The sequence below is a fragment of the Gavialis gangeticus genome, unplaced genomic scaffold (genome assembly GCF_001723915.1).
Source record: "Gavialis gangeticus isolate Ggan-Ray unplaced genomic scaffold, GavGan_comp1, whole genome shotgun sequence".
Taxonomy (NCBI): Eukaryota; Metazoa; Chordata; order Crocodylia; family Gavialidae; genus Gavialis; species Gavialis gangeticus.
In genome coordinates, this window is record NW_017729022.1 from 73,257,771 (window position 1) to 73,279,706 (window position 21,936).

At 43.6% G+C, this 21,936-nt stretch overlaps 1 protein-coding gene and 1 long non-coding RNA gene across 2 annotated transcripts in view; one reads left to right on the forward strand and one right to left on the reverse strand.

Annotated features, from left to right (window-relative positions):
- LOC109296141 overlaps positions 1–20,128 on the forward strand; it is a 23,552-nt gene extending 3,424 nt beyond the window's left edge. The window contains exons 2-4 of the long non-coding RNA XR_002096902.1: positions 10,764–10,769; positions 13,678–13,685; positions 20,011–20,128. This is a non-coding gene — a long non-coding RNA (uncharacterized LOC109296141). The remainder of the gene's footprint in view (positions 1–10,763; positions 10,770–13,677; positions 13,686–20,010) is intronic.
- Positions 1–21,936, reverse strand: part of TBXAS1 (thromboxane A synthase 1) — a 554,439-nt gene that overhangs the window by 6,071 nt on the left and 526,432 nt on the right. The window contains exons 11-12 of the mRNA XM_019515381.1: positions 5,924–6,012; positions 1,214–1,351 (exon numbers count right to left, since the gene is read on the reverse strand). Coding sequence (XP_019370926.1) covers positions 1,214–1,351; positions 5,924–6,012 — 227 coding nt within the window. The remainder of the gene's footprint in view (positions 1–1,213; positions 1,352–5,923; positions 6,013–21,936) is intronic.

Below are 21,936 nucleotides of genomic sequence, written 5' to 3' on the forward strand. Positions count from 1 at the left end.
AAAAAAAAAAAAAAAAAAAAAAAAAAATCTTGGGTTGGCTACCCTGCTTGACTGCAGCAATGGTTTTACACCATACTGCCCCTACCCCAGGCATACCCTAACTCACACCCACACTCTGATACTCCCAACCACATTCCACATGGTGCTGCCCCCTCCCCAGCCTTACCCCCACCAGCTCCACTCCCTGCATTGAGGCACAGACCCACACCCACTGCCTCTCCCCCTCCCGGCCCCCATCTATGTACTTGCTGTGTCACCCCCCTTCCACTACCTTGAAGGAAAGCAGCTGTCAGAGTTAGGGGACAGCCAGAGGAGAGGGATACAGCAGCATCATATGGTTAGGCAGAGAGGAGGGGGCTATGCAGGCTCATGTGAGCCACAAAGTCCTGACCAGAGTTTCCTGCAAGGTTCTACCCTGCTCAGATACTGGGTGATGCTGCCCATCAGACTACTTGCTTAGCATTTTTACTGTCTGCTCCAGTTTTTTTTATGGACTCCACGGACAAATGTTTTTTGCCCTATTTTTGATGGGCTACCTGTACATTTATGGACTGTTGGAAGCCCTATGTTAATCAGACCAAAGACTTTAAAATCCTATAATGGTCTAGAATCACACCTTGGCTTCAGCAATTCAACGTGGGCTAATTACTGAGCACATAACCCCCGAGACTAGCCTGACAAGAGGCCTGCTCTGAAAGAGCCCTAGGCTGGCAGGGGATTCTGGATTGCTACATACAGATGAATAGCAGGGACAGTTTCTCTTGCTTGAGAATTTCTGTATATACGAGTGATATAAACAATAGCATTTGATCTGAAATAAGTTATACTGATGCCAGGTAGGCGATTACAGATGCATCCGTTTTAGGATGGACATCTATAGCCACCTAGTAAAATGGAAATGATGCTGGATATGATCTAAACTCTCAACTGGGGATAGCTAAAGCTCATCCCAGGCTAACAGCTGATTATTGTGGTTACGCTGGACACAGGAATTATGAAGTGAAACCAGGTGCTTAGCATGTCTGTCTGACTACTGATATCTAAAAGGCATTTCCACTGCCTGTCATAGGAGTACTGGGAACAAATTGCTTATACCCACAGTGCTCCTCCTTATTCATCTGATAGGAAACATCATCTGAAGCAGGGCTTTGGGTTAAATGAGTGTAAATAATATCAATGCTGCACAAGAGAAAAACATGTTTTCCACACCTACCTCTCAGGGATGAACTTCTCAGGTTCTGGCCAGAACTCAGGGTTATAATGGAGGTATCCAACTGCAGTTTCCACAACTACCCCAGCTGGAATTCGCTGTTCCATAACTACGCAATCCTTTGAGGCTTCCCGAGTAAATCTGCAACAATAAATGCAGGCTGAACATTAAAGATAAAAATGCAGGGCCAAGGTGCTGGAATCAGCCATAGAATAGTACAATGGTTAAGATAGCATTCCTGTTAGGTAAGCAGGGCAACCACTCTTTTGCCCCAGAGTCAAGTTCATACTTTTGAACATTAAAATCATCTTCACTACAGAGATTGTGATCTTTTCAGGGTCAAAGTGCTTTCATTTGCTCTGCCAGCAATTAGAATCTAGCCCCCCTACCACACCCCACCGTCCATCAATGGTGACCATTATGACACCCAATCCTTAATTGTTTGGACAAATATTTTTCATGCTTGGTGTCTGTCTCATGCTGAACCTTTTGGAAAATTACAGCCAAAATCATTCGGTCATTTTTGAGCATAAGGCCAGGGAAAAAGTCGAGCACTCAGAAGTTAGGAAACATCAAACTGAGGTTGCCTTTGCAACCTTTATTTGGCTTCTTTATACATGTGCATTCTGATGGATTCTCTAATGTGATCCCTTACCAGCCTTTCCTTGGACATTTGCCCCATATACTGCGCACAAAGGGTATATGTTAGATTTAAATCAGAGGCAGGGGGTGAAGGAGTCTGTTGTCTGTAGCGGCCCTGCCTCATTCATTACAATGTTGGAAAGTATGCAGTGACTGAGGCAGGGGTACCTGGAAGAAAAAGAACAGTGCTGTGGTAAAGGCAGTCCTGGACAGCCACTATTCTTCTGCCCTGGAGTTCCCCTGAGATATTAAGAAACCCCTAAAGCAAACTTTTCCCTGGCGATCACTTGTGTGTTCCTCACAAGTGCCTGACTTGAGATGCTTTATTTACAGGAGTGCTGAGCTGTAGTTGGTGGGAGCTGTGCTTTGAGCTGAGACAATGCTATCCAGTGCAACAGTGCCAAAAAATCAGGTCCTAAGTATCTCAAGTTGGACACTCACAATTGGTGGAAACTTTTGAGTTTAATTTCTCTGTGCTTCAGTGGTGTGAAAATAAATACATTCATATCTGTGAAACCTTCAGATACCACAGTGATGAGCATCACTGAAGTGCCCACGAGGAAATTAATAACTCTGTATTGCTACAGTGGCAGTCAAAGCATCATGTATAGATGCGCCCTTTGAGCGCTTCATTTTGCCACCATAATGAGGATCTTTACTCTTCGGTGTTTCTTTTTTTCAAGTGTCAGTGTAATTCAGTATGTATATTGCCAGGGCATCCAGAGATTCCAGTGCTAACTGCAGTTCCCAAAGTGCACTGTTATCACCTGATGGCTGTTGGGGAGCCTGTCTGTGAAATGAGTTTGCCATTAAATAGTCACTGGAAAGCCCAGAAGCCACCACACCTACCTTCCTTGTTAAAGGGAAAAGAAGGTATTTCTCTTTTAAAGACACTTGGCTAGAAAGTCAGAAAATTGGGCTTAATTCTTATTTTTGCCATAAACTCTAGAGTGACTTTGAAAGTCACATGAGCTTTTTGGAAAAAAGCTCCAGTCCTGCTCACTTTTAAGCACTGAAAACTTAAGGGTAAAATTTTCAAGAGTGCCAAGGGCTTTGAAGTCAGTTTTGAAGATGGGGTTTGGACACCTTTAAAAATATCTGTGATCTCTCAGTGCTCCCCACTCCAAAACGGGAGCCGTGCTTCCTGTTTCTCACACTTGTCTGCCTTGTCTGTTTAGTTTGGAAGCACTACAGGATAAAGAATGTTTTTATTGGGAGTTTTTACTGGACGTACTACAGTAAAAGATGATTGGTCCCAGCAGACACAAAGGACTGCTTAGACCCTGGAGGCTGAATGGTTCCCTCACTCCTAAGCAGCACTGCCTCCAGATCAGTAGTGAGCTCAATATTGGAGGTGATACAAAAGACCTTGTTTGTATTGCTGCTGCCTGCCTTGGATCTATTTCGTGAATACACAGAAGATTTTGGTCTCCAAGGACTCCTATACATTTGCAGGGAGGCTGCTCCGACGCACTGTAATTCCAGCACGTCGGAGCAGACTCCGTTAAATCAATTCTGTTGGAGCGTGGAAATGAACGTGCTCCATCAGCCTCCAGCATCACGTGTATCAGCGTCCCCACACTGAAAAATGGCAAGGTGGCTTTAAGGTTTAAAGTGCTCCATCGCCATTTGTCAGCGTGGGGCTGCTGATACATGTGATGCTCCGGGTGCTTTTTAAATAGTGGAGCTCTAAGAGCACCTTCCTCCCCCGCCACCTCCCAGAGCTATCAGGATATAAGGCTATCAGTTTGACACCATTCACGGCACTACGTTCTTGTGCTCTCTCACACACACACAAATCAAAATGGATAATCCAGAATTATAAACCTGGTGAAAAATACTGAAATATTAAAAGGACATTTTCAAGTCATCCCTTCTCACTCCAAGGTGAATACGATGTGTGTGAAGGGCACTGTATCAGAAGTTCTACACAACAAACTTCCCTGTTTAGTTGTCTTGTTTTTAAATCACTCTCATTTATAGCTATTGAATTTTCTTAATTTTATTCTATTTTGAGATACAAGTTTTTATTATTGTCTTATCATGTTAGCATCATTCTGATGCACTGAGCTTTTCCTATTAATTCAGTAAATATCAGAGTAAAAGCCAGATCAATATATAGCACAAATGACACCAACAGGAGCTTCAAAACATTTTTACTCTATTCTGATATTGTTTTCCATTTGACAAACATTGATACTTAGCATTTCTGATGCAGCTGAAACTTAAATGTCCCTTACGGCAACCTGGCACAACAATTTACATTTACATATTATACCCCTCAAAGTAAAAACACAATATTGTCATTTATGAACAAGTATAATTACTTTGAATCCCTACGCAACTCCAGAAAAGAGCATGGAAAATCTTTACCTCACAGCTTCATGGGTTACCAGAAAGTGTTTGGATTTTCAGCTGTTTTATTTTTAGGTATTTGTAACTGCAGGATGAGATTTCCAAAAGCATTGGACATTGGTTTAGCTCTGCTCCCGCTGAAATCAATGAATTTTTGCCACTGTCCTCAACTGAAGGAGAGTGACCAATACTGAAGGCTTTTAGAAATACCCTCTTAAATTTATGCTTCTGTTCTATTACAGCTTTGAGATGTTAATTTATTTATTTCTCCCCTCCCTTTACTCCCCCCCACCACTTAATAAACCAATGCTTTAAGGTTCACTATTTTCATTTAGGGAAACTGCATGCGTCTACATGAGTCGCTGACTGTGCAGTAGTTATTACATGGCAGAAAGCGTGATGCAATGCTACTGCGCAGTAGTAACAAGCTACTGTGCAGTCAGTGTCACCTAAAAGCTGTTCAGCAATGTTACTGCTCAGTAACTCCGGCTACTGCACAGTCATAATGTACTTGTTTATACAAGTACTAAATGACTGCACAGTAACAACTGCGTAGTCAGCATCTCATGCAGACATGGCCACTGAGTATCAATAAAGGAAAAGGTTTTTAAACTTAATGGAGTCACAAAAACTAACTACAACAATAGTGCACTATGGGCACATCTACATGTGAAATTAATGCACCTGAAAATGTACCAGTGCAGAAGATTTAGGCGCATTAAATTGGGCCCCCGCACACATTGGAATGTGCACCAGTTGGGAGCAAATTTGCTCCTGACAGGAGCAGTTCAGTTTAGGGCCACTCCTGTCCTGCTGTACCCCCCTGCAGCTGCCAGGGGGAGCTTTAGGCTCAGATGCCAGCTCCAGCCTGGCAGGGGGCACAGGGGCTGGTCCCAATCTCCAAGAAGCAGACCCATCCCAATCTCCACTTGACTCAGAGGCAGCTGCCCAGCAGCCAGGGCACCTCTCCCAGCTATATGAAGATCAGGACCTGTCCTGATCTCCACGTAGCTGGGAGGCACTGTCGTGCTGAGCACAATTTGCTCCCTGTTAGCATCTACACATGCACTTTGGCACATTAGTTTATTGTGCCAATTTCTAGTACCTGTATTAGACAGGTACTAGAAAACGGCGCATTAGACTAATTTACTGTGCAGTAATTGCTGTGCATATGTAGAGGCCAATGTTTTACTGCGCATTAGATTAGTCTAATGCACAGTAAAGTGTCTTGTGTAGACGCATCTTATTAATACAGAACAGGTTAGGACAGAATTAGCCATACACATAGTACAGTGCAGCTTTTTGAATGTGGCAAAGTGACATGCACAATCTTCAGAAGATCAGGGCTTTTAATAAATTTCAGGGTAAATGGCATGCTGAGAGAATGGACTAGGAGAGTCTACACTCCAGAATTACCGAAGCCTGGAGCACAATAAAGAAAAGCCAGATGACATTCAAAGTTCATTCTACTTCATATAATCCATATCCCCTGATCTCAGGGACCTGAAGAGTAGTGAAAGGGACTCCTTGCCAGCAGGCTTTGAAATTTCACTTTAGATAAACTGGCAGCCTTTCATTGGGCCACACTCAATCTCTCACAAGTACCTGAGCTGTATTGCTGTTTGCATGGAAACTAAGAGTCTGGCTTCCAAACAGAAATTTATACCATGTTTAAGTAATGACTTACTCCATGGAAGACAGAGGCAAAACACATACCTGAATGCAGGGGGATACATGCGCAAGGTCTCTGCAATCACCATATCCAGGTAAGCAAGTTCTTGCACATTCTGGTAGTCAGGGACATCCTAGAAAGAAGGAAAGGAGGGAAGAAGTGCTTGTTAACTTTCCTCACATTTAAGTGACCAGTATTAGATTTTCCCAGGCAATGGGTTTCTATTTGTTTATACGTCATCTGCATTTTGCTGGGTAATTTTCCCATCTAAAATAATAAGTAAAAAAACTAAAAATACAAAAATGTTGGTTGTAAATAAATAAATGTATAGCATATCCCTAGCCATGGAATCTGCTATAGCTACACAGTTAAAACAGAATAATGAATCCACATATTGGAAGCTATTAAAGCAGAGAAAACAAACATTAAGATCCGAAACAAAGTGATGTTCTGTTTAAACATAAACAGACGGTTGCATGAAAACTTTGCTAGATGGTGAGCATCCCTAGCCACAAATATTTTTGCTTAGAAACTGTGGATCCTTCCCCTTTTGTACTTGGAAGAGGCTCAGAAAGCAACAGGAAAATGCTGGGGCTGCAATATCTGGAGATGCCACTAGGGGGAGGCTTTTGCATCAGAGAACGGTTTGGCAGGGCAAATTTTATTATGGCAAGGTGCAGAGTTTGAGGAAAGGCCAAAGGTACCACCACAATGCTTTTTTGACAAAATCCAGCAGCAGCAGGAGCTGCTGCTACTGGCAGTAGGTTGTAGTAGTAAGTGACTAGTTGTAGGGAGAGATCTGTTCCCTCCCACAATGAACCCCTGCGGAAAGCCATGCATTTGATCCTTGTGTAGCAAACTGCAATTTGGCTCACATGGATGTAACCCTGCAAGCATCCAGAACAGTTTACCATTCACAGGATGCCAGAAAGATACAACCAACAACTCCAGAAAGATACAAAACTTATTCCGCCTCCTTGGAAAAGCAACAAATCCGGGGAAATGATAAAGAGTGTTGTGTGACAAGTAACAAAGTTAATTCCCCTCAGCCTGATGCACAGAAATGCAGTGCTCACAATTTTGCTCACCATTTTTCTTAGAAAACTAAGGGAGGCTGCTCATGTAATTATTCAATTTTCTCAGCAGAGAGCAGCAAAAGCTCATCTAAGAACCTTCCTAGCAAAGCAGAGTTCCTTTCAAGTTAAAGGCTCTCCCCAAGCTGACCTGGCGTAAATCAGAGGAAGGCATCTTACTTTGGACCAGACTGAACCTCTTATAAAGTTTTGGGTCCTGTGCAGTTCACAAAAGGGACTGTTCTTTATTTATTCCATCAGTTTTCATGTATACTGCATATTTTATTGAATTTTCATGTAAAAACATATGGTACATACAGAAAATACTAAGCAGAGAAAAATTCCAGATGGTTTGCAGAAACATACAACAGAATGTGGATACACAGCGAGGTTAGACTATCCCTTTCATTCAGAGCTGAGACCCCAGGTGCCACATTAACTCATCTTTTCTAGGAGGGAGACAGGTAAGGTTTCTTCTCATTTCTCAATCTAAATAGTGGAGGCAGGGAAACAAAGTAATTTATCCTAATCAACGCCGCGCCCAATGAAGGGCCACTCATCTCTCAAGTTGAGAGGTTTCATTACTAGAGATTACACAATGCAATTTGTTATTTATTTCAGCAATAGTTACCTAGCGCCATGATTTGTATTAGACTCCACAGACTCCTACCAAGATTGTAGAGCCCCTTTGTGTCGTGCGTTATGCTATCGTAAGATAAGTATTGATAATTTATACAGACAAGGCAAAATACAGTGTGGAGGAAAGAAGTATTACTACCCTCAACTAACAGATGAGGAACTGAGGCTTAAGGAGGTGACATGACTTTCCCAAGGTCACATATGGAGTCTGTAGTGGAGCTGGAACCCAATGCTCTTTTCACATTGTTCAGTATTTCTTCAATATTTATGTAATCGCTCTCAGCTTACTCCTACACTCTGCACTTTTAAATCATCCCCTGGTTTCACTGGAAACTCTGGGCAAACAAAATCCTTACATAAGGCCCCTGGAGAGAAAAATGGCAGAGCCAACATTGGGACTTGGTTAATCCTGACTTCCAGAAGCCATGCTCCGTCTGTTGGACCACAGTGCTTCTCTTGGAAGCCCTTTACCTAACTCCATAGTTGTTCAGGAAGATAATTATAAGGTAACTTGATATAACAAGTCATCATTAACTCACACCATACAACAACAAAGAATAAAACATTACATTATGGGAGCTTGTATTAGCTACTTCAAACAACCTCAATTTCTTTAGGGAGTCAACAGTTTAGAAAACAAAATAAGGAAACACAATATTTTCTGTGTCAGAAAACTGCGTTTGCTTACACCAATAAAAAGGGCAAAGGAGTGAGCTCAGCTTTCACTGGCATAGCAGAGACCTCAGTGAATTCACGTATCTGCTGCTCCTTAATTGTTGGCATGCCCATGTTTCTAATGTCAAAGCACCCAAACCAACTCCAGTGCCTGGTGGCAAGGGCTAAGCCTGGGTGGTGCACAGGATACAACAAACTTAAAGCAAATATTTTTCATCTGTTTTTTTTCCCACTCCTCTTCTGAATACCCCTTCAGCTCAATGCATTTCAGAGGAGCTAAAATACGCTTTTCTCCCCCTATATCACTGTTTAGTGTTTATAGCTTTCACATGTTGGTAGGTAGACCTGAGAGGGTGAGGGTTTGTTGTGCGAAGATGCCCTTGTAAAAAAAAATCTGTATATTTATTGTTGCTCAGTGGTGAGGATATTTTAGTTCAGAAATAGATTCCTTTCTGTATAAGGCAGAAAAAACAGGAGGCTCCGCACATGTAATAAAACACCCAATATTTTAATTTTGTGACTACTATGCCTTACACAGAAATTTACCATATTTATCCCATGATGTTTCTATATCTTTTTCTTACTGACTTAAAGGTGAAATGACAGTGGCAACCACTTTGTTAATTTTTGGCATATTCAAAGGCTTGTTTTTTAGATTTACAGGCACGCATTCAGCATTTTTTTTCTTGGATCATTCAGCTGCCTTCAGAGATCCAGAAAGTGCCAGATTCACCAGACACAAAAAGAAAAAAAGCTAGGAAGGGGGCACCACTGGGTAGGGTAATAGCCTAAGATCCCAGAGAACTGGGCTCAAATCTGGACGCTAGCTTTCTGTGCGACTCTTGCCCTATGACAGATGGCTATAGAGAAAATGGGAGTATTAAATTCCCTGTGAGGATAAAACTGAGTAATAAATAATGATGAATTGCTCAGCCAACTACAGTGATGAGGGCTGTGTCAATACTGAGACAGGTAACACACTGGGGCACTAATGTGATATAAGGTTCTGATCCTGAAAGCCTCACTCCTGCTGAATACAGCTGCAGCATGCCCAAAGGGGCCTGCATGTACAGAGCACCCTGGCTTTAATCTAGAAATGCCCTGTGGTAGGGGTTGCACCTTACTTCTTTTTGAAGGCAACACAAGTGAAAGCAGATTCCTTCCAGATGAATTGTGATTTGAGTCCCTGTGCAAGCAGGTACAATATAATCAACAGGATTGGGTGGAGCAGTGGGGGCAACTAAAGGGAATTTAGCATTGTTTTAAGAAGTGGAATTAACAGCAGTGAAGACCCATGGCATTTGCTCTGTCTACACAAGAGTCAGCGGCAGCAATACAAGCCTTCCTTGTGCCGCTCTACCAATGTGTCACCGCCTAATTTCAAAGGACACTTCTCAAAATGAGAAGGTAATTTAGTCTCAGTGGGCGGTTATTAGTGTCAGCTTTGGTAATATTTTATGTGATATGTCCATTAGTTGATACTTAGCTTATGTCAATCTCTGGCACTCCAGTGACTTCATATGTGAACCCCCCCCACAGCCTAAGATATATATCAATACATATACACACCTATTTATATGTACATATATCAGGAATACTAAAACTCTGCAACAAGGAACCCACTGACCATTTCTAAGGGGCTCACCAAGACTGGAAACACATGTTTTACAAAGTTAACAGCCTTCCTCCACTAAAAAGGCAACATTGCCAACTCATAAAAAAATCAAATCTAAGGACACGTCTTGAACAGAACTTCTCAGCTGACACTGTCACGGTGCAGTCTGGTGTAGAAACTCAGAGCAAAATATCAGGCCGAACTTCCTGCAACACATTCAGAGTCTGAAGTGAATCTGGAATTGACTTGGAAACCAGTGAAGACCCCAGAGACATTCTAGTATTCAAACTAACACCGCTGGGCAATGGGACAGTCCCATTCTACACCAGGCACAGTTTCTGTGTAGTCCAGAAGGGTCACTTCAGACAACTTAAACCTGAAGTCATAAGAGCATGCATGACAATGGGTAATGCCTTCAAAGGGAAGATTGGCGTTACAGCAGAACCAGACCTAGATCTGCATATTAACTGGACGTGAGCAGCTCCCAAAAATATGGAATGGGAAGAAAGCATAGAAATGTGTGTTGGTGAGCAAAAAGCCTGATCTTTGAAGACTTGTCACCACAGAAAAAGTAAAATTGCTGACAAATTCTCCCGTCCAGCCCTACATTTCTTGATTACATAGATCAAAAGCTGCTGATAGATCAAAGAATCTGCTTGCGCTCTTGACCTTTGCCCACCCCAGAATGCAATCAATCCACCAACAAAGCAAGAAGAGTCAGTGTGCCATATCCAGATTGAATGCCAGACTAATATAGGGGTCAAAGAAATCTGAGATGCCAGATGATGTCAGAGATGTGCCACTGGATCCTTTTTAATAACTGTATTGAGAAAGGCCAGGTCAGAGACAGGATAGCCATTAATGTGACTATCGATGAAAAAGAGAGGGGTTTTTCAACATAAACCTAACCACCGCTGGCTTAATGGAAGAAGCTTATTCCTCTCTACATTTTACTTGGCATGTTCAAGTGCTGGGACAAAATTGGGGGAAAACCTGACTAGGGACGACTTCACATTTATGCTCTGAAACTTAGATCTGCCACAGAGGAGTGGCTCAGTGCAGACGGTACTGAATCAATACTGCTGGCAAAGGCAGAGAGGAAGAACCTCACTGCAAGAAACATTTGATATGGTTTCCAAGTGGATGCAATCTGGATTCAACATGCTGTCAACCATCCGAAGAACTCAGAAACTCTCCATGGATACTCCTAGAGAAGGAGAAAAGAAGGGTCTCTGCTTTCCCTACAGCCACTGCATAGGATTTGATAAACTCTCAGTGCAGCAACTGAAGTGACTCAGAGGGCACGTCTACATGAGACGCTACTGCATAGTTGTAGTTGTTACCACATGGTAGTGCCAGCAAATGCCTTTTTTGCGATACTGCTGTGCTGTAGTGTCACATCATGGTTTTTGTTATGCAACGCTACTGCACGGTAGTATCAAGCTACTGCGCAGTCAGTGTCTCGTGTAGAATAACTGCCACAGGCACTTCTGCCTCCATCCTGTACATTTCTTTTGTTGTATATTATATGATCTCCTGCTGGACTTCAACTGCTGCCATGACTTAACAGATTGGTGTGTTAACTTCAAAATTAGTCACCAATAAGTGTAAAGTATTAAAAAGAAGCAGATCCTTGAACAGAAAATACAGACTACGTATTCAAAAAACTGGCAGCTCCTGCTGATTGCAGTAAGTACTGAGCACCTCTCAGCAGCTGTCCCACAGGGTGTCAGTGCCCTTGCACATTCTCCAAATATCGCTTGGTTAGTGAGACTGCCTTAGAGACAAAGGGCTCATTTCAGAGGTGATGCACATGATATAACTTAGGGTATATGCCTATTGAAATCACAAGCAGTAATTCCAGCATCAGTGTGAGCTATACAAGCAAGCAGGAGACCCCAGATATATATTAGGGGGTTGCAATGGTGTAAGTGATCAGAAAACGTGGCCCCAAGCCAGCGCATCTAGTAGCTGTTTAAGCTGGCATGGTGTCACTGGTGAAGAAGCCAGAAGGTGTAAGTTACACCAATGCTGGCTCTCTTTAGAGCTCTTCAGATTTTCTTCTGAATCAGACTCCAGCTCCTGACAGAAGATGGACAAGCACTGCCTGCAGAGGGCTGCTTTTGGGGTTTAAAAGGTCATGATGACATCACAAAGGGAAACTTTAATGAGACAAAAAAGGGTTTTTTTTGTGATAAGAGAGGAGCTGCCTCAAAGACTACACACATACAGATTGCCAACCAAACCAGGCTCACCCTAGGCCTCACTACAGGTGCCTGAATGCAGAATAAGTAGCATCAGGTAGAAAGTATGAAGTAAGCAGAAAAAGAGAGGGGAAAGTCTTTAAATAGATTTACTCTACTGTAAAAAGAGGAGAATAGATCATCTACGAACCAATTCTGGCTTCAAAAGTGCATGCACTGCAATACATCCCAGTCTCCAAAACGGAGAGGGAGATCTTCCTGGACCAAGTCCTCTGACAGACACTGCATGCTGAATTATCAAATCTGAAGTCGGGGAGGGATTCTTCTGCACAGAGAGCCCTCCACAGCCATGAAGCAGTAGCAAGTTTGGCTTTTGATGTAGAAGGATCTTCTAATTGGAACAAGACAGGGTTTAGAGTTTGTGTTCTCTCCTCCCCTCTTGACTGACAATTTGCTTTTTTGGAGCTGGAGAGGAAGAATAATTCTCCTCCTTAACCAGCTCACTTAATCCATAAAATGACTGGTGGATTTGATGTACCCTATAGCCATTTCACTTGTGTTGAGCCAGGTCAACCAGCACAGGGATAACCCATTTCTTGTATCCTTAAAACTTATTTGCACTCAGCCAGAGGCACTTTAGTGCTCTCCCTGTCTTGGTCAACAGATTTCATAGACATTAGGGCTGGAAAGGATCTCAGAAGATCGAGTCCAGTCCCCTGCCCCAGGAGCAGGAAGTCAGCAGGGATCATAGGATCCCAGCAAGATAAACATCCAAATGTCTCTTGAAGGTGTTCAAAGTAGCGCTTGAACCACCTCTGGCAGCAGTCTATTCCAGACCTTGGGGGCTTGGACAGTGAAGAAATTCTTCCTTATGTCCAGCCTGAAACAGTTCTGGATGAGTTTGTGGCCGTTCAACCTTGTCATCCCTTGGGGCACTCTGATGAACAGACGTTTCCCCAGATCCTGGTAAGCACCCCGATAAACTTATAGATGGCCACCAGATCACCTCAAAGAGATTTGAAAGTCTCTCTCTAGACTTGTCTAACAGAAACAAAACTTCCACTTGGGTGGCAGAAATACCAAATAGTGAAGTATCCCAGTGAGAGGGAGGCACAGAGGAAATTAAACTAGAGACACAACTTACAGAGGCCCAACAGGCTTAGTGAGAGAATTATAAAATTAGGGTAGGTCTCTTCAAAGGGCATGTCACCAGTCCAATGCACATTAACTGCTGTAGTTCATATTGAACATAATCTTTCCTGCTATGGAAGTGTCTCTTGGTGGTTAGTGCAGTATCTGCAGGAGTAGAGATTTCCCCCTGCCCCCTCTCAGCAGACATTCATGGTATCACATAAGAGCCAGCTGATTAAATTAAATCATTCCATCTCCAGCTGGTATTTTTTATACAGAGGTGACAGTGCTTTAAATTAGGGTCCAGAGTATAAGGCCCATGTGCTTAGTTTAATCAAATGTTCATTTCCTCACGTTTATGTTTATAATAAAAGGCATCGCATAAATTTTCAGGCTGCAAACAGAGGCCATCACTCCAGTAACAGAGAGTGGGCCTTACTAGTCTTTCTCTACAACTACAGCTCTGTAGGTTCTGCAGTACTATGGGCTGTGAAATGGCTCAGCGCTGTGCTGTATGACAAAACGTGCCATAGACTGCACTGTATCACCTGCAAAGAAAACAGCTTTGCAAAAAAGCAAATGACTGATGCAGACTTCCACCTATGGGTATGACCTGGTACCTGCTGAAATCATTAGCTTTAGTAGTTGCTGGATCAGACACTTTGTGCCTTAGTAAATAGGTGAAGAGTCACTGTAAAAGATGCAAAATGCTCCATTACTCAATGCAATTATTATATACTTTGATAAGAGCAGCCCAGTTTTAATACAATTTAACATTTATGGAATGCCTGATGCCTCAAAAGCATTTTACGGTAATAAATATTAAACACTACTACCGCTTTGCATTTCTTTTGCACTTTTCCCTCCCAGTGTGTGACAGACATTAATTAGCTGGTCATCCTCTCAATTCTGCAGTGAGGCTCTGCAGATAAAGGTTATCCTGCTTATGGAAGGGGAAGGCCTGTAAAGCAGGAAGCTTCAGGACAATATTTCCAAATTTGAGTGTGTAACGTCAAGTCCCCAAGTTCATGTGTCACCTTGCTGATTTTAGGTGCATCAAGTACCTGCAGCTCCTACTGATGTTAGCAGACCCTGGGCACGGACTGGCATACACTTGGAGCAGCTTCAAAAGGGGAGGGGGAGCAGCTGTGTGGGAGCATGCAGCAGCTGTTATGCTGAAGCTGTTATGTGCGCATGAGCCCATAGTGAGACAAATGAGCTAAATCACCCCAACTTTGAACGTAGATGAAGCCGAGTTAAAGCTGAAGCACTTTTGCTCCATTTGTATAGCTACAGGCTCCCAAGCAGCAGCTCCCTCCCCACTTTTGAAGCCACTCCAAGTATATATCTGTCCTTAACCTACAAAGCAGCAGAACCGGCCTTGAAATGATAGACAAGAATTGTACCACGTAGCATTTAAATACATCTTATATACAAAGAGAAAGGGCTTGTTTGTGGGAGGTTAAGGATTTCTGTGGGTGTAGGATTAGTCTCCTATTGGACCAACTGCATGGTTGGGAGAGATTTAGACAAAGTTGGGGCACAAAGCAGCTTTTTCAAGGTTTTTTTTAGCTGCCAAGATTCTAATTCAGGGTGCTGTGTTTGTCCTGGGTGAGGTGAAGATACTACATACATTGAATCAGAGCTGGGACCTGGATTCTTTACAGCACTTCGTAAGTCTAGGTCTAAGTTCTTGATATACAACCCTGAACCCAGTGCATAGCAGGTATGAAGAAACTGGCTCCTGGTCCTGTTGAAAGCAACTGGAAAACACCCATTAACTTCTACAGCACAGGATCAAGGCCCACAGGAGGAAATGCTCTCTGAATTTAAAAAAAATAAAACAAAACTGCGAATTCAATGGAAATATCACAACATGCACATACCAGACCTGAGTGCTGCACTGCCTTATCGCTGTGACCCCTTGTCCTTCCTTCAGCCGTCCCCTCCTAAAGGGCCTCAGTCAGAAAAGCATTAGCCCGTGCTTACATGCTTCCTGAATCAGGGCCGTTTTATTACTCCCACTTACTGTGCTGTTTCTTAAATAAGGGAGGGTCTACATCAGATCCAAGTAAAAAAAAAAGGTCTTTTTGGCAAAATGTGAAGAAAGTCTCTATTTCTGTTGAATTATTTTTTTTCTATTTCATCACAAACCTGGTAAAATCCATGCAACATCCTGGCAATACAGAAACACTTTTATTTTTTCATACTTTTAATGTGGGAAATTATATACATTTGCTGACCTGTTTGAGTTACATCTTTTCATTTGTTCTAGAAAGCAAATCTTCTATGTTTTATGAAACCTAAGAAATAAACACGATTCACTGTCATTTGACACACCTTAACTGTACTTAAAACAATTTTTGCCTCCTCTTCCTCCTTCCAAGATGATCCTTTAAATCAAGCAGTCCAAAACTACCCCCAAACCCAACTGGAACATAGTTACTGGCTGAGGTGCACTACTTCTGTACAACTAGGCCATGACAATCCTGAGACATATTTGTACCAACCAATTACAAAACAGCCCAGCACAGGTCTATCTGAGGATTTCTCCTCATTTCTCCAGCCTCCTCACATCCATATGGCTGTGGAGAAAGTATCATAATTTCCTAAAATTTCTTCTTCTCACTTAGATCTAGCCAGGCCCCAATGGTGCTGTGTTTTGCACTGTTTCTATGCTTTCTTCTTGCCCTTTTGCTTTCCCTTTCTGGAGTAGTGTGGAATAGCTGTCCATATGTTTATGATTTAATCTGCACAGTGTTTTGCTCCTGACTGCACAGATATAGATACGAGGCTATTGAAGGCAAACTGGAGCTCTCTAATAACACTGCATCTGTCTTGTGGAAACTGCCCACTAAAGAAGGGGTAGGGAATGCTGTTTGAATAACAGCTTGGGGAAAAATTTCATCCTGCTCTATCCAAAGAAACTTTCCTGCCTTTAATCCTGCAGGTGAACTAATTTCTCCCTGAAATCCCCCAGAAATTTGCAGAGTATTAATTATCTTATCTAAAAGAGCAGAGAACAGCTTCCTTCAAGGAACTAAAAAGTGCAAGTGTATGTAGAATAACAGATTTAAAAATCGTAACTCATGAGGCTGCATTCTCCACTAGTATAAGTTGGCACAGCCTCACTCAAGTGAATGAAGCTTTATCAATTAATCCCATCTGAGGAGCTAGCAAACAAGGTGCAGTTCTAGTCTGGCAAAGAAGTTAGTATAAGGAAATTGGATCTTTGTGCTTTGCAGACGGCGTAGAGATTCAGAGTTGAGGAATCTCTAGCGATTGTGTAGGAGCAGGAAGGAATCCAGTTTAACTCACGATTCCAGGGCCAGAAATGAGAAAAGTTGTAACTAACTTATAAATCAAGCCGGATCATTTCTAACAGACAGTGGAATTTGTGGTTCAGGATGGCAGGAGACAAAACAGAAAAGCAGACTGTATTCTGTACCCACGTTCCCTTCTGCTGTACATATGAGAGAGAAAATACGTTATTCTGAGCTGCTGTGCTTACTTTAAGGGCTCAAAACCATCCTGGCCTGGACAACAGCTGATAAGCTCCTCCTTCCTTTCTGAGAAGACCTTCACCTGGCCTTGACTCCATTTTACCCCTTTGTGTTGCTTTTTCTTTCCTGTCCCTGACCCTGTCTCTTTGCTTTCTCAGCCTTTCCAGTGTAACCATTGTCCACCACTCCACATGGTCTCTGTTGATGCCCTCTGACCCTCCTCCCACCTGACATTATGGCCTCTCTCCCTCTTTGCTGAAGCTCCATCCAGGACACAATTTTATTTTTAAGGGTGGAGTGAAGACCAATGACTATAGAGGACAGGGACCCTTCAAGTGGCTCCATAGTTAGGTAAAGATGTACTTGAACTGGTTGCAAAATGGAGGACATTTGATCTTGAAGCTACAGAGACACAGATGTGGCACCCATAAGTCATTTCTTCAGAAATGGCACTTTTCTGTGCTCGCCTGAAACTGCTTCTTTAGCAACTTGCTGGGAGGGAATGGAGTTCACTTAGTTTGCAAAAGTGCTGCATCTACCATCCACTTTAGATAGTAGGTGTAGTATGAAGAGATATTCTGTGTCAAGATGAGCATTTTTCTATTAGGACTGAGGTGGAGCACTAGTCTAGGACCTGTCGTCTACATGGATATTTGACACAAACTCTCTGTTGTAAATGTGAGGGCAGTTACCAATATGTACATCCTTACCCACCCTAATCAACCAAGCATCATGAATCAAGTTCCAAAATATAAAGAGATTCGCTTAAAAATCTTAAGATTAAAAAAATGATAGATTTGGACTTATTTTACTTGCTATCTAGCTTCTGAATCAGGGTTCACATGTTCATGGTTGTCTCTGCAACTATGAAGAGTGGGACTTAATTTTCCTAAATGAAAGCTGAGATTTTGGTTTATTCACCTGACTTCCAGAGTCTAGAGATTTATGGAAGACACCATCCCATTATTAGACTTGTGATAAAAATCACAAAAGCTGATAAAACTATATCCACTGAACAGCTGGTATTCCCTTTAGCTACCTGCTGCTAAGCAGACATATAAAATCACAGGGGTCTTTTAAAATGTGTAAGAAAATTGGTATTTAAATGAATAACAACAACATCAAGAATACTTAACCCCTCATCCTAAAACAATCCTCAAAATACTGAATGTTTGATGCAACATTTTTAGGACCCTGACTACCTCAAGCTGCAGGAGCTAGGTGCCTAGCTTCCCATGAAAATCCCAGCTTTAATATCTTAGTACAGTTACAGGATGGAACTCAAATAATTGGGAGAAAATTGTGCTGAATCTATATATGCCATTTCACTTCTGCTGGGTGCCAAAGAGGGACTGAAAGGGAAGAAAAACAAATTCTGGCTGCTGCTATCCCACACAGATCCACTTATCTATGGCTGAAGCCCAAACAGCTGTGTGACTGTAAATGAAGAAATTTAATTAAAAAGTAAAAAATGTAAACCAGCATGATAAAAAGGACCCCTCCCCCTTCCAACTTGATGTCTAAATAGAAGCTTATTTAACTGATGAAGGGTGCTTATTATTTCCTTGACTTCCATGTGGGTGAAGAAATCTAGGCTTCTCACTAGTGAACGAACAGGAAAATCACTTGCCTCTTGTGTGAGCTTTATTGTAGATAGTGGCATGATATTTTTTGGACTGGGTTCATATTTGTTTTTAACCCAGAGCCAGTAGTACAGCAATACATCAAAATATTTAAAATGCTGCTTCTTATACCAGGGTTTGCTCCAGTCTACAGAGCAATACTGGCCATTGGAACAAGGAGTATAGAGTGGATAAAGCCAAGGAAAGAAGACCACTTGGGAACATGTTATTTATTCTCCTCAACCTTTGGCTGCAAGTGTGGCAGGCTCGCCGGTGGGCTCATTGGCAGCCCGGATTGTTAGCTTGAGCCCGAAGGGCTCGGACTCCCATTGGTGGAGGCAGTTTCCCTTTTCCACCAGTCAGGAGAAGGGAGAAAGAAGGCAGCCCTACCCTGACCCAGAGGTGAGGTGAGAGAGAGGACCTGAAAGGGAACTAACCCCTTGAGCTTCCTGATTGGTCCATTTCTAATCTGGGGGTGGAACCTCCAGAGGGAATAAAAGCCCACGTGCTGAGCACATGGGTGGCTTTGACAAGGGATGATGAAGAAGGGCTGAGACGAGCTGGTGGAGCAGACCAGCAAGGCACAGCAGTTGCCCCAGAAGCACCCTCAAGATACCTTTGCCAAACAGGGAGCAGCAAGCAGTAAGTGGCTGCGTCCCTGCCTCACTGTAGAGGGAGCCGCAGCAACAGTGCATAGATTGGTGCATGGAGGGTTCCGGAGTGGATGGGACCCTGGTGGCTGCACAAGGCAGTGTGGGTCTCCAACCCTGCACAAGGCAGGAAAGAAAGTACACAGATTGGTGCACGGAAGGAATAGGAGTGGATGGGACCTCCGTGGCTGCACAAGGCAACGTGGGTCTCCAACCCTTCAAGAGGCAGGAGCCCAGCCTCCTTGGTGCACAGGGCAACGCACGGGGCTGGTGAAGAGCTGGAAGGGACCACAGCGGCTTTGCGAGGTAGCGTGGATCCCCAACCCTGCATGAGGCAGGAGTTAAGCCGTCAGTGCACAGGGCCCTAAAGCTGACAGGTCGCTCTGGCTGCACGAGGCAGTGCCGGTCCCAGTGCACAGGGCGCTGCATGGCGGGTCAACAGAGGGCTGATAGGTCCCGGTGGCTTCACCAGGCAGCTCAGGCCTTCCTACTGCGAGCAGTGGTTGGATGGGTTGCCCACCCCTGCAAGGGAGGATGCTGGGAGTAATGAGTTACCCGGAAAGGGGATTCCCATAGTAGAGGAAGGGCCCTCCTCACTGTGCAGGGGAATCAAGGGGAAGCCCCTGAGGAGTGGGCGCAATTCACCTCTGGGCACAGAGGGGAGTCTAGGGACCCTGTTTGTTAAGGGTGGGGTCATGGTTATGGGCCCCTCCTAATTGAGCAACCTGGAAGAGGGTAACAATGTTCTATTAGGTAATGGGATCTTTCCCTGGGTTGCCATTTTTTCTTAGGGCACAGCTTCTATGCCATTGGGATTCTGTTTGTAATACTGAATCCTTATTGTTGCTATATGAGAGGGCTGTAAGCTGTTTATGTCTGAATCTTTTGTATCGGTGAGTCTACTGATGTAACCTGATTGTGTATGTTCAATTGTTGCCCTATCGCTGCTAGTTATTCCTTTTGTTGAATTGTTACTTAACCTGTGTTTTATCCTTAAATGCTCCTTTGCTTGCTACTAGAGGGGCATGGGCTGCAGTCTAATCAGAAGGCCACAGGGGATAGGCCTGTGCCAGAGTTCAGGGTTGAAAAGACCTATTGCCTGTGTAAACCAATGTTTGTAAATAACCCATGTACAAATGTATGTATGCCTATAGATATATGTATGTAAGTTTATTGTTCTAAGTTTTGTATTATTTTGTATCATTAAACCTCTACATAGTTAAATATCACTGGCTGTCCTGGGTCTCTGCTCTGCTCTGTAGGAAAAGGAGGTGAGCAAGCCTACAGCTAGGCAGCCACGCTCCTCACACCATACCTGCACCCACTGATATCCCTTCGATTAGAGAGGGGGTACCTTTCCACGTACCACCCGGGTGATGCAAGAAAAGTGTTGAGGGAGGTATGGCAAGTGGAATCAATCACTCTCTAATCTTGTGTGTTCTTGGCCTTCAGGCTCCCCAACCATAAGTTAGAGCAGTCTCCTATTTGTTTTGGGTTTTTTTTTTTCCCAATTTAGGCCCACCTGGAGCTATTCTGCAGTCAGAGCACAGCGGGCTGTAGCCATACCTACAACTTCCCCTGGCTCATCCTGGCACATAGTCACTCCTCAAGTTCTGTAATACCTCAGTATACCCTTAAGTGTCTGTATTCCGCAAGAACCATTCCCACTAGTTTCATGTGGTATAAAACAAAGGAGGAGCACAATTTTGATCCTTGATCTTTGAAGACACTGGCACCTGCTGTTTGTGGGGCAGCAAGGAAGAAGACTGTATGTGTGTGTTGCTACCAAGAAGCAGAGGCTGTAATTTCATAGACATTAGGGCTGGAAGGGACTTTGGAATATTATTGGGTCCAGCCCCCTGCCCAAGGGGCAGAAAGTCAGCTAGGGTCAAAGGATCCCAGCAAGATAAACATCCAAATGTTTCTTAGAAGTGTCCACAGTAGGTGCTTGCACCACCTCTGGAGGGAGTCTGTTCCAGGTCTTGGGGGCTCAAACAGTAAAGAAGTTTTTCCTCATGTCCAGCCTAAAATGGTCTTGAAGGAGTTTGTGACCGTTGGACCTTGTCATGCCCTGGGGTGCTTGGGTGAACAGGCGTTCCCCCAGATCCTGATGCACACCCCTTATGTACTTATAGGCTACCACCAAGTCACCCCTGAGCCTGGGCTTCTCCAGGCCGAAAAGTCCCATAGCTCGCAGTCTCTCTTCATAAGGCCTGTTCTCTTGCTCTCTGATCATGCACATGGCTCTCCTCTGGACTCTTTCAAGCTTCTCCACTTCCTTCCTAAATTGTGGAGCCCAGAATTGGATGCAGTACTCCATCTGCAGCCTCACCAAGGCCGAGTACAATGGGAGGATGACATCCAGGGTCTTGCTCAAGATGCAACAGTAGATGCAAGCCAGAGTTTTGTTCGCTTTGCCAGCTGCGGTATCGCACTGGTGGCTCATGTTCATCTTGTGGTCAATCATGACCCCCAAGTCTCTTTCGGTCATGGTGCTAACGAGTGTAGTATTGCCAAGCCTATAAGTGTGCTGCAGGTTTTAATTCCTGAGATGAGCACCTTGTATTTCTCTGTATTGAATGCCATCGGGTTTTCATCCGCCCACTTTGCAAACCTATTGAGGTCAGCCTGGATCACCAACCTATCCTCACGTGTGGACACTCTTCCCCAAAGTTTGGTGTCGTGAGCGAACTTGGCCAGTCCGCTTTCGACAACAGTGTCCAGATAATTTATGAAGACATTAAAAAGTATAGGTCTGAGAACGGAGCCTTGGGGGATGTCACTAGTTGCCGAGTGCCATGTTGATTCAGTTCTATCAACTACCACTCACCGAGTCCAACCTCAGAGCCAGTTCCCCAGCCATTGGACTGTGGAGTAGTTGAGGCCACAGTTGCCCAATTTTTCCCATGAGGACATCATGGGACACCAGGTCACCTGGTCATAGA